The sequence below is a fragment of the Lycium barbarum genome, chromosome 10 (assembly GCF_019175385.1).
Source record: "Lycium barbarum isolate Lr01 chromosome 10, ASM1917538v2, whole genome shotgun sequence".
Lineage (NCBI taxonomy): Eukaryota > Viridiplantae > Streptophyta > Magnoliopsida > Solanales > Solanaceae > Lycium > Lycium barbarum.
Genome location: NC_083346.1, coordinates 122669247 through 122686661, shown reverse-complemented (window position 1 = coordinate 122686661; position 17415 = coordinate 122669247). Strand labels below are relative to the sequence as shown.

Here is a 17415-nt window from a genome sequence, read left to right as displayed (position 1 = left end):
TTTCGATATGAACCAAGCACATACAAATTTTTGACAATGGCTGACAGTAAGACTCAAAATCGAGTTTAAATTGTATGAACAACTCATCTAAAAACTTAAGTGATTAGAAATTACAACATTTGTTTACTTAATTACATTATATCTCAACATAACCATTTTTGGCTAAACTAATCAACTAGAAATGGGGACCGACTGTTATATTAGGGTCTCACCAGCATGGATTAGGCCTTCGCTTATAAGATTGAACTAAGCCCTGATTGGCAAACGTGTCCAATATCTAATCAATTGGTTCACTCGAAAATGACAAAACACAGACCAATTGATAATATTTCTGGGAAACAGGTAACAGACATGTTTGGCTTGGCTAACAATGAGAAATGAAGCTATTAGAAAACTTCACCTTGACCCACGCTACCATGCAGTTAGGTTTATTTTCATAAGCAATAAACTTTCTAATACAGATTAAGCTTTTATCTGAGACACAATAACACCGACTAGCCGATAACGGTAGTTCTCGTCTTTCAGGACTTGATCAGAAACCTTAAAGACAAAAGTTAACACTACAACACCAACTAGCCGATAACGGTAGTTCTCGTCTTCAGGACTGATCAAAAACCTTAAAGACAAAAGTGACCGAATGAAGTACTTGAATTGGGAAAAGAAAGTTATATAAAAGGAAATGGGAAATCATCATGCTACAGTTTGTTCCCTCATTTTGCTTGAGGGTGAGATGCAATGAAATCAACTGCTAAGTTTATTGAGTTGATCTTGTCGGCTTCATTGTCCGGAATCTCAAACCCAAATTCCTCTTCAAGGGCCATCACAACTTCCACGGTGTCTAAACTATCTAAGCCAAGATCATTTTGGAAATGAGCATTTGGGACAACCTGCAAGATTCAATAAAAATCACATCTGTAAATGTAATAGTAACAGGACTATTTCATGAAGCTACTAAAGAATATAAATTAGATAAAACTCGAAAAAGTTCCAAGTGAAACCTAAATTAAACACTACAAATTATGGCTGCCGGTTTTATCGGAGAAAAGGGAATCATCCAGGCTGAGACTGGCATTGTCAATTGTGCCATCAAGCAATTGCATAAACATAAGAAAGACCATAAACTGGTAACAGAAACACAGAGAATAATCCGTTGGTAGTATCACTAGCAACAAAATTGAACAGAGTCACGAACATTTCGTTCCAAGATTGTTCTGACATGAAATACAACTGGAAGAGGGCTTTGAATTATGAGATAAGCATGGAAAAACACAAGGGAGAAATTGTTAGTGAGGAGATAGTGCGTCCAAGAGTTTCCTTCCCCAACATTTTGAGTCACACCACTGAAAGATGACAGTACAAAACATCTGTCTATTTAAAAAAGACTCGCATTGGAATTGAGGTTTCAGAGGAATCTTCAGAATGGAAGATGAACAAGTTTCAAAACCAGATGGAACTACTTCACAAGCACATCATACCGAATGATGTTTATGTGGAATTCAACAAAGAGAAGCTCGTCTGACCCGAGAGAATTTGAAAAGAAGGGGGATTCAGCAATGCTCAACGTGCTATTATATGGGAAGGAGTCAGAAAGCAACACTCATATTTTTTTTATACAGTGGCAGCTTTTTCTAAGCATGAAAGTAATCAAATGAACACTGCCAAGATCAACTATAGGGAGTCGCTGGCACACTGGAATATGCAGAATCATCAAACAGAAGAATAGATGGAAAATATTTCTTGCATGCAAATGGTGGGTGGGTATAGCGAAGGAAAGAAACTCAAGATGTTTGAGGATAGATGTAATTCTGTTCAAAATATTAAAATAAATTGTTTACTTTTATTTCAGTTTTGGATTGACGAGGCATTTCTAGCCGATGCACAATCTATTTTAGAAGTTACCAAATCCTCGCAAGAAGAATTTTTTGTGTGTTTGTACTGCAAATATGGCATTTAGCACTGCCTTCGTGCAAATGATATATATATATATATGAATTATTGCCTTCCACAAAAAGAAAAAAGCACATCCTACCAAATGATACACTGGATCGTGAAGATGAAGGGTGAGCAGGGACGATTTGCCAACAGTCAAATCTTACTATCATAAACTACTAATGAGAGAGGAGCAGCTCTCCTCCCACCAGGCAATTTAAATCCTTAAGACATCTAGAAAGTTGTGTCTCTTCTTATGGTTGGCAGCTAGAGGTGGGGTACTATGATTGTTAATCATTTCATTCCTTCCCTTTTTGATTTGACTCAACATATTAAAAGTCGATATAAAATTGGACTCATCACTTTGATTTATTGTTTCTACCAACTGGTCGATTGACCTAATGAGTAATGGCTAATTGCTCGGGCCTTATAAGCCTCACACTCTGCATGTGAAACTTCCTCATCTTCTTTGATCTTTCCTTCAGATTTTTGCATGGGCGTACAGTCAATCTTCTTTTTTTTTGGCCATTACCGTGTTGTTAATAGTATCATTCGTAAACCTCCCTACCTAATGTAACTCAACGCTTACCAAAATTTCTCCCCTGGGGGGCTTTATAATCAGCACTGAAGCCCATTAAAGATTCTACCACTCCTTCGTTTCCATGTCTGAACAAACATACCATCTACACATATCACCGGAATGTTTGAGTATTTCCTCATATCACAAGTATAGAGGTCGACCCATTAATCTCTTCCACCCTCCTATTCACACCTAGCAATAGGTTACCATGGAGAGTAATGTCATAGGTATCAAGTATCAGTGTCTCATTTTGATTCTTTAAGTTCCTTCCTTCGAAGGAAATTCAAAACAAAATCCATTTAAATCAACTGATAAAACTTGACATGCACAGATTCTTTATATTGGATTTTCCAGCTTTCTACCTTCTCGGGCATTTCCAACATTGGATTTGCAAATCTACCTAATAACAGGTTGGAGGAATTTTATTCTGGTTTCATATGATTTCTTTTCCACAATGACGAAGATTGGGTCCCTACATTACTTTTTCTTTTTCCAAATTATCCTCGTTCTTAACCTCCATTGTTGCTGCTCCTGCATAGATTTATGATGTATTAACTACTCCCTCCATTTCAATTTATATGAACCCATTTGACTGGGCACGACATTTAAGAAAGAGGGAAGACTTTTGAAACTTGTGGTTCAAAATAAGCCATGAAAATTTGTGTGGCTGTAAATCATTCATAAAGTAAATTTGTTTCCAAATTAAGAAAAAGGTCATTCATTTTGGCACGGCTAAAAAGGAAATAGGTTCAAACAAATTGAAACAGAGAGTATTTGTTTCTAGTCGAGCTTCTTTGTTTTTGTTTTTTTATGACAAGGGAACCCGCCGCTACCTTTTGGGTGCGCACAGGGTAAACCCCGCTCCTGTGCAATGTTTCTAGTCGAGCTTTTTTCCTATGTATTTCTCCAATTGCATGCTATCAGTATTTCTGACATGATTACAGACTCAAATTTCCTTCCGTGCTATATTTCTACCCTAACTACCGCCCATATAGGTTACCTTTTCTTCTGGAATAGGTCTTTATACATTTCTGACCTTTTACTCCCGCTATGGTGCTCCAGTGCTGTATTCTCAAATGCCCTTCTCATAGAGATTCAATTTATTATGCTTCTTTCTTTGCAATGAACTCGTATGAGAATCCTATTCTTCAGTGACCTCGAACGACTTGTCGCTATGGAAAAAGTTTTCTCTCTATTTGCTGTATTTCTTTGCTAGCCAGCTATAGTTTAGGATTCATAACACTTGACGGTATTGTACACCAGACTTGTACTATAATATTGCCACCCCACACTTCAAGTATGCATAATAGATTTAAGGACGAATTGCAAGTTATCACCCTGCGATATCTAGTAAATAGTGAATTAGCTCCCTTTAGTTGGGATCTCTTTGCACGCTCAAACCTCTTCATATCTCTCTGTCATTCTAAACGACGGAGTGATCTACTTTTCTCGGCCTTTTAACTAAGATCATATATACCTGTCATTTAATAGCTGATACATGGGTCATTGGCCGCATGATATTAACTCTAAACGATGGAGTTACTGCTTTTTATAACATTAGTGTGTAGAAACTACAGGGGAACAATCTGCATCTTTATCATTATGCAAAAGTACCACCTATCACTGTAAGCATGAGTAAACACAAAGGGGCACACCAAAGGGGTAACGAACCAATTTCTTCACATAGATAGGAAATCCACAAGTTGCTAAAACTGCAAAGAGCTGATATTAATTTTCCGCTAAATACAATATGTGGCACTTGTTTATCATGAAAAAGAAATACTATGGCATTGGTGAACTTATTGAAACTTATGTTGTATTTTTCCTAACCTCCTAGCCAGCTATCAGTTACCAATTCCCTCAGGCTGAATCAATTTTAAAGATAATTATAAAATTGACATGAGCATTACTTTTAGTATCCACTAAATACTAGATTTATATTAATCAACAGATTCTTGTAGTACTGCTCCTTCGATTTTCTTTCCTTCTCAGCTCCAAAAACTAAACCTATCACCGTGTTTCTAGCTAAAAGATATAATCCAGCAATCCTCTGGAAAAATCGCAAATTGTATAACCACCCAAGGGTGTTGCCTAGTGGTCAACAAAGTGGGTTGAGAACCATGAGCTCTAGGTTCAATTCACAGTAAAGGCAAAAATGCTAGGTGATTTCTCCCTTTCTATCCAAGTGGATAGAGTTACCCGGTAACTGTACTGGCGGGAGATAGCAGATGCCCGTGGAATTAATCGATGTACGTGCAAGTTAGGCCATGGTTATCCCAAAATATTGCACATAGCACAGATCTATAGGACTAGCAGCCTCTAAATCTAGGGAAATTTTCACAGCTTTTCAAATTTTTTAACCATGTAGCTCAATATACAATATTATACAACATTATACCTAGGGAAAAGCATTATACATAATGTATCAACCTTGTATAAAGTGTATAATAGTGTATAAAAGGTATTTATACACAAATATGAGCTAGATTGGGTAACAAACTCAAAGTATGGGCTACGTGGCGTAAATATTTTCAAAAATAGACATATAGTGTAATTTTCCCCTTAAATCTATGGATACCGTAAAACACACACAACAGAAGTGTAAACAAAACATTCCACACCTAAAAACACATTATCCGTAACCTAAACAAAATCCTAATTTCATTTCATGTCATTTCCAGAGAGATTAAGTAACATCTAAAATAAGCCTATCAATAAAATCTGAAATGTTAGATAAAAACATACAACAGAAGTGTAAACAAAACAACTCCATGCCTAAAAGCGAGTTTACAAAACCCTAATTTCATTTCAAGTCATTTCCTGAGACTAATTAACATCTAAAAACGTATATATAAAGTGAAATATGTTAAATCTACCTTTAAAGGATCGACTTTTTGGAAATTTTTTACGCAATTGATAACGCGATCTCTGACTTCATCCTTATCGAGGAAGGATCCTCTTACTTCTTTAGAGAAATGACGTTTCAAGAGCTGATTGAATGAGGTTCCGATTAGTCTAGGGTTACATCCTTCTTGCTTGTATTTGCTGTAGACATTTTGCACATTTTGTTGCTGGCCTCTTTTTTTTTTTTTTTTGGGAGTATTTTAATCTTGCTTTTGTCTGTTAGTTGCTTTCTTGTTTACTTTATTTGCACTTGAAAATTTTCATAACCTGTGTTAGTGGGTTCGAGGAATGACGATAGTTTAAGGTCGTGTCCTCGGTTGGGGTTGGGGGTGAGGGGTAGGTGTGCTAAGGGTAACATACTTCTAGCTTGAGAGTTGGGTCGTGGAACATAGGGACTTTGACAGGAAAGTCGATTGAGTTAGTGAAGATTCTTAAGAAGCAGAAGATCAATATAGCTTGTGTCCAGGAGACTAAATGGGTAGGAACCAACGCTAAGGATGTAGACGGGTTTAAGTTGTGGTTCTCAGGAAAATCGAGGAGTAGAAATGGCATAGGCATTTTAGTGGGCAGAGACTTAAGGGACCAAGTAGTGGAGGTTAGGAGGGTGAACGACAGGGTGATGACCATTAAGCTATTTTTGGGAGGGATAACTCTTAACAGAATTAGTGCCTATGCGTCGCAGGCAGGTTTGGATGAGGAGGACGAGAGGCGTTTTTGGGAGGACTTGGACGAGGTATCCCACAGACCGAGAAACTTTTGATAGGAGGAGATTTTAATGGTCACATAGGGTCCTCCTCAAACGGGTATGATGATGTGACAATATGCTAAACAGGTTTGAACCGTCCCTATTAGGGATTTTTTCCAATTTTAGTTCCTACCATCTCTTAAGGCTGCTATAAAGCTTTCAGGAAAGCCTCTCAATGTACGTGGCTTGAATGCAACCTGTACTAACCCAATATGCATAAATCTATGGGTTTCCCTATAAGGGGCTAAATCACTTTTAGATAATAATCTAAAAGTGACATGGTCACTATCAACTGTAATTGTTTTTTCAGTGGTTTTTACCACTTGCTTGAGACCTAATTTCTCAAAAGTACCCATTTGATAAATTAATCTGGGCTGAATTTTAGGGATAGTCCACTTATTAAGCAGATCTAATTGCTGAGGCATATCATATTCCTCTTTTTAATAGTACTTTTACTCCTAATGATATTCATTAAGAGAAGTGTGTTGAACTTATATTACTACTATTGTACCATGGCTCTGATACCATTGACCGGCACGGATCGCACGATGAGATGATATTGCAGAAGGACTTTTACTAGGTTAATAACCCTAGCAAGGAGGTTGTCCAACTCAATACAAGTCCAAAAACAGCCCTAACGCCACCTCGGCTCAGCGGGCACACAAACAGGACCACCGCCTGAATTTGAACAATCCGCCAGAGTTATTCTCTGCCTGACCTCAGTACCATCTTTGATGAATCCTAGCTAATTAAAGCATTTTCACCATAATACCTATTAGTCTAGTGTGATATAGTTCAACACAAGATTTTTAGCCTGTCATGTAGGCTAAATATATAAATTAAAATAAAATAAAAATTACCTAATGGATGTAAGTTGTGCTCAGTAGAGATTGAATATATACTGAACAACAAACTTTTATTATAAAGAGAGTATTTTTACAAGTAGAGCAGGGGTCTGTGAAAACCTACCTTCTACCCTTACATTAATGGTCCTTTATAATTGATCAAAATAAAAACAGACAAACTAAAAATGGCCGACACTCTTCTGGCCAATAAAAGGAAAAGATGCTATCTTTAAAAAAGAAAAGTACAGTTATTACAAAACTTTAATTAAAGTTGTTGCTTTATAAAAGCAAAGTCTTCTTTCCACTTTGGTGTGAGGCCGTATATCACTTCATTTTTGTTTTTTCCCCTGTCTTTTGCGGAGGTGGAAGATTCTTCCTTTTGAAATATGCCAGAAATTCCTGTATATCTTCTGGATTATTATCTTCTTGAGATTCTCCTGCTAGACAAGTCTGATCTTCTTCATCATTGTCATTATCGGTGGTATTACCAATAGATATATCTGAGGGCATTTCAATGTCCAAATTTTATATTAAATCTTTTTTGAACTCTTCCATGCAGGCTGCTATCATTTCTTCTACGGATATAACACCTTTTTTCATCTGGATTCTTCTAGCTATGTGCTGGAAAGGACTGGGAATTTCCCTTTACTGTCTGGAATTAATTGAATCCCTACAGCTTGCTATAGTGACTTCAATTTGATCTATTAACTCTTGACCAGGGATATTACCATCGGCTGCTTTTTGAAAAAGTTTCTTCCAAAATTTTGTAAATATGAAACAATTACAGTTGATAGTGACCATGCCACTTTTAGATTATCATCTGAAAGTAATTTAGCCCCTTATAGGGAAACCCATAGATTTATGCATATTGGGTTAGTACATGTTGCATTCAAGCCACTTACATTGAGAGGCTTGCCTGAAAGCTTTATAGCAGCCTTAAAAGATGGTAGGAACCAAAATTGAAAAAAATCCCTAATAGACAGGCATACCGAATTAGTTCTGCCAATGCTAGATTCATTATGGTCCGAGCCCTTCAAAAGTTTATATATTGAATGGGTTGAAGTTTCTCCCAAGATAATAGACTTGGAAACTTTTTTTTTTTTTTTTTAGTAAAAGGTAACTTTGTATTCACACAAAAAACTCATCATATGGTGATGAGGTATAATCTTACATCCCTTGGTAGGCTGAAACTACCCTGAACAACAAAAAAAACTAGAGCTTACAGATGTCCTATAAAATCAACTAAAGATTCTACTTCCCCCACCATATCCTGTTTACACCAAAAATAAAGTAACCAAAAATAAAGTAAACTAAGGCACTTGATCTTTTGAGTGCTGCTGCCACTATCATGAAAACATCTTGCATCCCTTTTTTTCTTTCCATAGTGTCCACCAGATGCATGCTGGTATATTCTCCCACCAGTTCTCCTTAGATCTTCTTTTTCCAATTCCTTTCCAGCTGTTCAAAAGTTCAAAAGTGGTCTTTGGCATGACCCAACTCACTCCGAGTAAACATAAGAACATGCTCCACAGATTTACAGCTATTTGCAATGTAGGAAAAGTTAATACTACATTCTTTGATAGACTTGGAAACTAATACTACATTCTTTGATGGAATAGTTAATATGTATTTCTTCATTGAATTCTCTATCCCATGAATTATGAAATGGTCCGTAGAAGTGGGTTATACCCCGCAAAATCTTCCTTGTCTCAATAGGATTCTTTATACAAAATTTTGGAAGAAACTTCTTCAAATAGCAGCCAATGGTAATATCCCTGGTCAAGAGTTAATAGACCAAATTGACACCACTATAGCAAGCTACAAGGATTCAATTAATTCCAGACAGTAAAGGGAAATTCCCAGTCCCTTCCAGCACATAGCTAGAAGAATCAAAATGAAAAAAGAGGTTATATCCCGAGAAGAAATGATAGCAGCCTACATGGAAGAGTTCAAAAAGATTTAATACAAAATCTAGACATTGAAATGCCCTCAGATATATCTATGGCATCTGTTGGTAATACCACCGATAATGACAATAATGAAGAAGATCAGACCTGTCTAGCAGGACAATCTAGATATAGAGGAATTTCTGGCACAATTCAAAAGCCAGAAGGAAGAATCTTCCACCTCCGCAAAAGACAGGGGAAAAACAAAAATGAAGTGATATACGAACCCCACACCAAAGTGGAAAGAAGACTTTTCTTTTATAAAGCAACAACTTTAATTAAAGTTTTGTAATAATTGTACTTTTCTTTTTTAAATATAGCATCTTTTACTTTTTATCTTTACTTTTCCTTTTGTTGGCCAGAAGAGTTTGTCGGCCATTTTTAGTTTGAGCCCGTTTGGATTGGCTTATAAGTTGCTTATAAGCTGTTTTCAGCTTTTTTGAGTGTTTGGCTGACCAGCTTAAAGTCATTTTGTGCATAAAATAAACCCAAAAAAATAATTGGACCCGTTTGGCTTAGCTTATCTGAAGCAACTTATAAGCTGCTTATTTTAAGCCTATCCAAACAGGCTCTTTGTCTGTTTTTGTTTTGATCCATTATAAAAGGACACTGGGTTTGTTGTTGTTGTTGAGAGATGAATAGCTCTAGCCTCTCGAGAAGGTTCTAGAAGAATACACAACTCAGTGAGGTCCCTCGTGCTTTGGTTAGGTTCAAAATAGTCCCTAAAATATAATATTTTTGAACAGTTTTGGTCCTAATTTCTCAAAAGTGAACATTTCTCATCTCCGTTAAAATATATAATCCACCAATCCTCTAGAAAAATTACACATCGTACAAATCTACCAGACCAGCAGTGCTACAATACATAAACACTCACACACACACAGATTAACAGTAACCTAAAAAACCCTAATTTCATTGTTAATTCATTTCCTGAGAGATTAACATCTAAAAACGTATATATTAAACGAATTATGTTAAAAATCACCTAAAAAAAACCCTAATTTCATTTTAATTCATTTCCTGAGAGATTAATTAACATCAAAAAAACATATAATATATAAAATGGGAAATTCTAGGAAAATTTACCTTTGAAGGATCAACTTTTTGGAAATTTTTGACGCAAGTGATGACGCGATCTCTGACTTCATCTTTATCGAGGAAGGATCCTCTTACTTCCTCCGAGAAATGACGTTTGAAGAGTTGATTGAATGAGGTTCCGATGAGTCTAGGGTTTTGAAGTTGTGCAGGTCGAGGTTGTACTCTAAGGTACTTCAACAATGCAATCCTAGCCGCCATTGATAATGAAAGAGAGAAAGAGAGAAAGCTAAGGGTTTTGGAGAGATTGAGAGGTTTAAAATAGACTACTTCAGGGTTTAGATCACCACAATTAATTCTTAGGTGTAGTGTGACAAATGTGGTCCCTTATGTTTTGGGTGGTTCAAAATGGTCCCTAAAGTTGTACTTCCTCCGTCCAAAAAAAATTGTCTTCCTTTCCTTTTTAGTCTGTCTCAAAAAGATTAACACCTTTTTATATTTAGATACAATTTAGAGTCTGTTTGGATGGACTTATGCCTATAAGCTGCAAATAGTCTAATTTTTTTTTTTGGCTTATAAGCTGTTTTCAACTTATAAGCTACTTTAGATAAGTTAAGTCAAATGGGCCCAATTATTTTTTTAAGCTTATTTTAAGCACAAAATGACTTTAAGTTAGCCAGCAAAATACTCAAAAAAGCTTAAAACAGCTTATAAGCAACTTATAAGTCAATCCAAACGGGCTCTTAACTTTATGAGATAATTTATAGTCACATAAATATCTAAGACTTATTTTGAACCACTCATTTTAAAAATCTTTTTTTATTTCTTAAACTTTGTGTCAAGTCAAACTAAGATTATTTTTTTGGAACGGAGGGAGTATATATTTTTAAATTAGTTATGGTCCTTTGAATTTGTCAAAAATGAAGTATTTCTTTGTCTCTGTAATTTCTGTTATTTTGTTTAGTCTGTTTATGGTGTCTAGTGTAGTTTTTGATATTGTAATTTCTGAGATTTGAGGGCTTTCCTAGTTTATATGGTTATGGGAAAAAATTCCAGAGTTTTCATAAATCCAACAGCTAGAGAGTTAGTTAGCTAGTGACAGACATTAAAAATGCATACTTTTAGTAAATGTATAGGACTAAAACTGCTTAGGAATATATTTTAGGGACCATTCAAAATCTATCCCAAACATAATAGACCATTTTTTATCATTTTTTTCGTGGTGTGATGGCCAAACTTCTGAATAATTGGAAGTGCCTTTTTCTTCTTTCCAAAAAAATGTTAATCTTTGAGAGTTATGGTGCTTGGCCAATTTTTTTTTTTTTTTAAATAAGTATTTTGAGTAATAATAGAAACAATTTTCTTGCTATGGAAAAGAAAACAGAAGTAAATTTAAAATTTCCAACTATCCCCACAATATGGATAAAAGCTAATTGCATGCGTTGTCGAAAACACATTTATGACCCCAAAGTCTCACAAACTTACTTCTCTAACTGTACAACAATAGTGTAAAATTAATTAGCCAAACATAGACCGCTACTCTATCAAATATTTTTTTCTCAAATATCATTTGACGAAAAGTATTTTTTAGAATAAATAAATTCTAAAAGATTGGCCAACCAGGTTATAGGACTAAAGCAAAGCTTGGGTTCTATAACTGGTTGGACTAATAAAATTGGTTACTAAAAGTACTGTTGCTGAGCGCAGACAACAATGTTTGGGTATTTATGTTTGAGATTGTTCACAGGACCAACTAGTTCTTTTTATGTAAATGTTGGAGTCAGCTTGTGCGCTTCACAGGGACCAACTCGTGTGAAACATCAATGCAGTAAATGTTCGAGTCAGTTTGCGCGCTTCACAGGGACCAATTAGTGCGAAACATCAGTGCAGGAAACCGAGTGGCTCCATCCATCACATAGAGAAGACCTGGTTGCATCTTGCATTTCTTTCCTAAGTTAAAATTTAGAAAGCTTTCAACCTGAAAATGGTCCCAATTTCTTGGACCTTGTAGCAAACCACCAAGGCTCAAACCCCACCCAAAATCATCCTCAGAGGTATCAGACATGGTAACCGCCCACTGCAAATATTTAGGATTCGATCTTTTCATCTCTACCCAACCACCAATTCTTATACTTTCATCAAGTTCCGACTCCAGCGTCATAGCGAGTGACCCATCTAAGAAGCCATTTTCCTCCAAGGACGCCCCAGAATGCCCTGACCATTGTAAAATATCAATAGGCAAAGCCATAGCTGGGAGTCTAAGCTGTTGACTTGACAGATAAGCCACCTTGTGTATGCCCAAGATGGATAGTTTTGTACTGTTTGAAAGTTGGCAAACAACTTGACCAAAAGTGCCAAAACCATACAAAAGTCTACCAGAGTGTGGCAATGCAGAGACAAACTGAGCCAAGGAGGCAACAGTATTTGACTTTCTTACCATCATAGCGATTGCACTACCATTTAGTTGATTCAGCAAGGGCGGTCCAAATGATGAATAATCGGTCATTCCCCTTTCCTGCGAAAATTTCCAAAAAAAAATTGTTATACTAGACTTACCTTTGCTTTTACATGGGGCTTTAAAGAAAGGCAACTGAAAATGAAGTAATATAACAAGTAAATACAGTATGCAGCAACCATCTAATGAACCCCCCCCCCCCCCCAATGAGATCTTACTTGTCAACCTGTTGATTTCCATTCCCAATAAGTGTTAAAACTTTTCCATCACACATCTGCAACTCAGCGTTTTCTTTATTTTAAATTTTTTGAGACAACGGTCAAAAATACACCTCAAGTATCATCTTTCATTGAGTAACCTACCTGAACTATCAGGTGTGAGAATTTCCTACCTAAACTATCACAACTAGTTTGCAAAACACACCTCAACTATCAGTTTTCACTTTTCCTACCTGAACTATTACCAACTAGTTTGCAAAAACACACCTTAACTATCAGTTGTTCACTCTTAATGAGGTGTATTTTGCAAACTAGTTGGTGATATTTTAGGTAGGAAAAGTGAACAACTATAGTTGAGGTGTGTTTTGCAAACTAGTTGGTGATAGTTTAGGTAGGAAACTCTGACACCTGATAATTCAGGTAGGAAACTAAAAAAAAGGTGATACTTGAGGTATGTTTTTGACCCTTAACCCTAATTTTTTTGATAAAGTATAGTACGTCTGCAACTTCATTTTGTAGTGCTTTTGAACTAATTACTTCAACTTCTTGTTCTTTTTTACCTTTCCTTTTTCTTACTTAAACCATTGCTATGACAGATTGGTGAATTGAGGACTTCCTTTCCTGCTGCTTATTAAGGCTAAGTAACACATGCCTTTCATTTAATTGTGAAGTCCTCTTTGCACTCAATAAGTACTGTAGGTTTGCCATATCCAGTTTTATCCTTGTTATTTCCTAAAAGAGTTTCAAAATCACCTTTACATATACAGCTTGGTGTACATAACATTAGCATTTACTGTAGCATTTTTTATACAATTGCCATACGCTAGTTCATGCCAATCCTGACACTGAATATACCAAAAAGAATAGAACAGGGTATTGATAACTATGGATTAAATCAGAAAGCACACTCAATACTGAGAAGCATTACCTCACGTGAATTTGTAGGTACCGCAACATCTCTACATCGACCACCAACTGGAATGGCAACAGCGGAGAACCAATCACTAATAGTTGCTGCATAAAGAACTTTTGCTAAAGAAAGTGGACTGCCCAGGACATTCATTTGGCCTCTTTCACTGCCAACAAACTCAGCTACAAGTGTGTCCTTTTCACGGAGAGCTGTTTCAAAAGTCAGCCTAGAATCAATACCAGTCCTAATTGCTCTTTCAATTGCATTGCGCTTGGATTCATCGATGGTACCGATCATCAACAGTGCACCAACAGCATCAAATTCTCCCCTTACATGAGTGGTACCTTCTTCGAATGGACTTCCTTTGGAAGATTTATAGAAAGCAAGCACTCGTTCCACCTTCTCTTGTCTGTCTCTTAGCTTCATAATATCTGAAAAAGATTCTCGCTGCAATCTCTTCAAGATCTCAATCTGTAAATGACATTATTGGAAGAGCTGTAAGGCGCCATCATACAGCTTGTTGCTACCTAGAATTGGCAAATACATCAAACTAAAGCTTACCAAGGGGAGTGGGTTTTTCTTCTTTTTGATAAGGCAAAAAGTTTTATTAATAAAAAGTACCAAGAAGGTACATAAAAGTACAGAAACAAATATCCCTACAATAAAAAAATCCATATACTGATCAGTGATCCCTATACTGATACATAGTGCGAACGAGTAACAGATTCTGAACCGAACTATGTAATACATAAATCTGGATAAGTCCTTTTTTCTTTTTGATGAAGTAATCTGGATAATTCTTTTTTCTTTATTTTTGATCAGTAAAGGGATCGTTAAAAGAGATTTTTTCTCCTAAATCTGGATAAGTTTTTAGTCAGTATTGTCTCCTGGGAAGCTCATCGTACAGGCGTAGTAACACAGCAGATAGTAAACAGCCTCTTGCAGAAATGCAAGGTAAGGCTGCGTACAAAAGACCCTTGTGGTCCGGCCCTTCCCCGGACCCCGCGCATAGCAGGAGCTTAGTGCACCGGGCTGCCGTTTTAGTAAACCTGAAAGAATTTTATATTATGACTATGACAAATATTGAAGAAAATAGAAGAATAGGCAGAAACTAGAGGAGGCTAGGCTATATGGTCAGAGCTTTATCACACTTAAGAGGCACATTAGAGTAAGGTAGAGCCCAAACATAAATCTTGTGGTAACTGGTAAAGCAAGAATTTGACTGCTGAAGCTCTGAATTAAAAAAAAAAAAAAAAAAAAAAAGGGCAGCCCGGTGCACTAAGCTCCGGGGAAGGGTCGGACCACAAGGGTCTATTGTACGCAGCCTTACCTTGCATTTCTGCAAGAGGCTGTTTCCACGGCTCGAACCCGTGACCTCCTGGTCACATGCTGAAGCTCTGAATACTTCCTCTATATAACTGCCCCGCAGTTAGACATAGCATGATAATATAGAAGTAGGGATGCATACAATCTCCCCTTCCCCTTACCTATAACCATCACCTTCTACAAAGAGCCAAAGACTACCATTCTCACATAAGAAATAACATTTTCATTACTTTTTCTATTTTCCCTATAGATTTTCATTTGCTTCAAGTAAGATCCACATGAACAAGTAGCTGTTATCCTGAAGATATGTTGAAAGAAATCCTATGGACAATTTTATACTTGCTTGGATCCCTCACTCTATCTTAAAAACTACTGCACATTCTTTTATTATCCCAAGTTGGGAAAATTTGAACATAATTTATATGTGATACAGTGGTGTCCCTTTTTCCCCACAACATCTATCCAACCTGTCCCAATAGGGCGGCCTAGCAGTCGAAGAGGCATTTTAACTACAAATTTTTTTGATGACCGAGGAATCCGTCTCGAGCCAACCCTTTGGACCAACACCAAAACCTTCGGAACTTGGGGATGATGGATCTTCCAATCCAGCCTCAACCCTTTTCAACTAAAATACTGGGCTTAGTTAGTTAGTTCACTTGGTGAAGGGCTCGAATTTGTGACCTAAGACACAAGTCCCTCAACCTTTGTCATTTTAACAATCATGGGAATCAATGTTCTAATCCTAACATATGCAAAACTAGGTGAGCTTATTCCATCTACCCAAGCATAGTCGGACAAAGTTAAACCAATACTTTTGCCAAGGGAAGGTAGCAGGTCGCCTGTGGATTAGTCGAGGTACCGCAAGCTGGCCCAGGTACCATTCTATTCAACCCAACATCCAACAACAACAACACGAGGTGATTTCTTCCCATTTGTCCTAGTCTTGTTGGAAAGAATTACCTGGTATCTATTGCTGGTGAGAGGTGATAGGTATACCCTGGAATTAGTCGAGGTGCGCGCAAACTGGTCCGGCCATCCGGGCACCAACAACAACCCAGTGTAATCCCACAAAGTGGGGTCTGGGGAGGGTGGGGTGTACAAAGACCTTACCCCTACCTTTGTGGGTAGAGAGGTTATCTACTCAAGAAAATCGTTTTTCAGAACATGGTTCAAAAGAAATGCAAGAGTAAAAAGTTATGATGAAAATAAACCTCATAATATCAACATACTACAAATTCAATAAAGCCCATAAAAATAATCCATTCCACACTACAAAACCAGCACAACATAAATCTCTTTTACTTTTTCCAGCTTTATTTACAGGTGAAACAATGAAATGTATCACAACTAATACTTGAAAACAAAACCAAGTAGAATTAAACAACCTTAATGAAACGCCAAATTTTTACTTTTAACAATACATACTAGAGCAAATAAATGGGTCTCTATGTAATGACTGAAACAGTATAAACGTTAAAAAAAAAAAAAAAAGGTCACATTTAATTTACCGGATTGCGGCGATTAGAAGTCTCACGGCCGTTGAAAATGCCGTTAGCGAAATCTTGGGTCGATTTTACAAAGGATTTTAGCTTGTCTACCACTGAAACAGCTGCTGCTTCCATTTCAAACGTATAATAATAATAATAATAACTGCGTATAAACTGAACAGAAAAAAAAAAGTGTCACACAAAGAGGATATCGTGTTTAACGGTTTTTTTCACAATGGATCCATTTCTTTCTTCTCTCTCATTCTCTTTGTTTTGTTGGAGCCAAAAGAGGATGGAAGGAAAATGAAATTGCTCCCACGTTCCTTTTGTGAGAAAATGCTCAAACTGGTCCTTAATATATTATTCTATTCTCTTTGATTTCCTTTGGTCCTTAACGTATAAATATAGGTAAAATTAACAAAATGACATTTATAGCTAATCTTTTAAAAATTATCATTTGTAGCTATGTTTTCCTAAATTAAGGTATTTTTTCGGATGTATTTGATGCTTATAAATACATAGTAACACAGTAAAAAATAAAACATATCCCTTGATTTAAGGTCATAACGGTGGGATCAATTAATTAGCTATTAATTGATATTTTTTTACCATACTCTTCCACAAAATCAGATTTTAGATTACCTTTTCATAACCATTTTCTATTCCTCCATCCAATCTTCAACATTCAAACATAAAAAATCAAAAATTCAAAATTTGAAAACATTCAACAGCCAATATATTTGAAGTTTTCAATATTGATTTCGTTCTTGATTTACCCATGTATTTGATAGCATAACTAATGTATTTGAAGTTTTCAATCAAACTCCATGTATTTTATATTAAATCTCATGTATTTGTGTGATTAACAATTTGCATCACCCATGTATTTTAGCGGTAATGTATTTGAAGTTTTCAATATTGATTTCGTTTTGATTTACACGTGTATTTGATAGCATATCCAATGTATTTGAAGTTACCAATCAAACCCCATGTATTTTTATATTAAATCTCATGTATTTGTGTGAGTAACAA

The 17415-nt window shown here is 36.3% G+C and overlaps 2 protein-coding genes across 3 annotated transcripts; both read right to left on the bottom strand.

The window, feature by feature from the left end:
- Nucleotides 1–301: 301 nt before the first annotated feature.
- On the bottom strand, nucleotides 302–10314 carry LOC132613492 (acyl carrier protein 2, mitochondrial). Its single transcript, XM_060327524.1, has 2 exons — nucleotides 10039–10314; nucleotides 302–887 (listed from the first exon to the last, which is right to left on the bottom strand). The coding sequence occupies exons 1-2, from the start codon at nucleotides 10246–10248 to the stop codon at nucleotides 711–713; spliced, it is 387 nt and encodes a 128-aa protein (XP_060183507.1). The 5' UTR covers nucleotides 10249–10314; the 3' UTR covers nucleotides 302–710.
- A 1044-nt stretch (nucleotides 10315–11358) lies between these two features.
- On the bottom strand, nucleotides 11359–16730 carry LOC132613491 (uncharacterized). Of its 2 annotated transcripts, none has more exons than XM_060327523.1 (3): nucleotides 16405–16730; nucleotides 13589–14097; nucleotides 11359–12502 (listed from the first exon to the last, which is right to left on the bottom strand). In XM_060327523.1, the coding sequence occupies exons 2-3, from the start codon at nucleotides 13994–13996 to the stop codon at nucleotides 11843–11845; spliced, it is 1068 nt and encodes a 355-aa protein (XP_060183506.1). In that variant the 5' UTR covers nucleotides 13997–14097; nucleotides 16405–16730; the 3' UTR covers nucleotides 11359–11842. The 2 variants fall into 2 exon arrangements, with proteins under 2 accessions (XP_060183506.1, XP_060183505.1); XM_060327522.1 differs by having other exon boundaries at nucleotides 13589–14041; nucleotides 16405–16729.
- Between the last annotated feature and the right edge of the window lie 685 nt (nucleotides 16731–17415).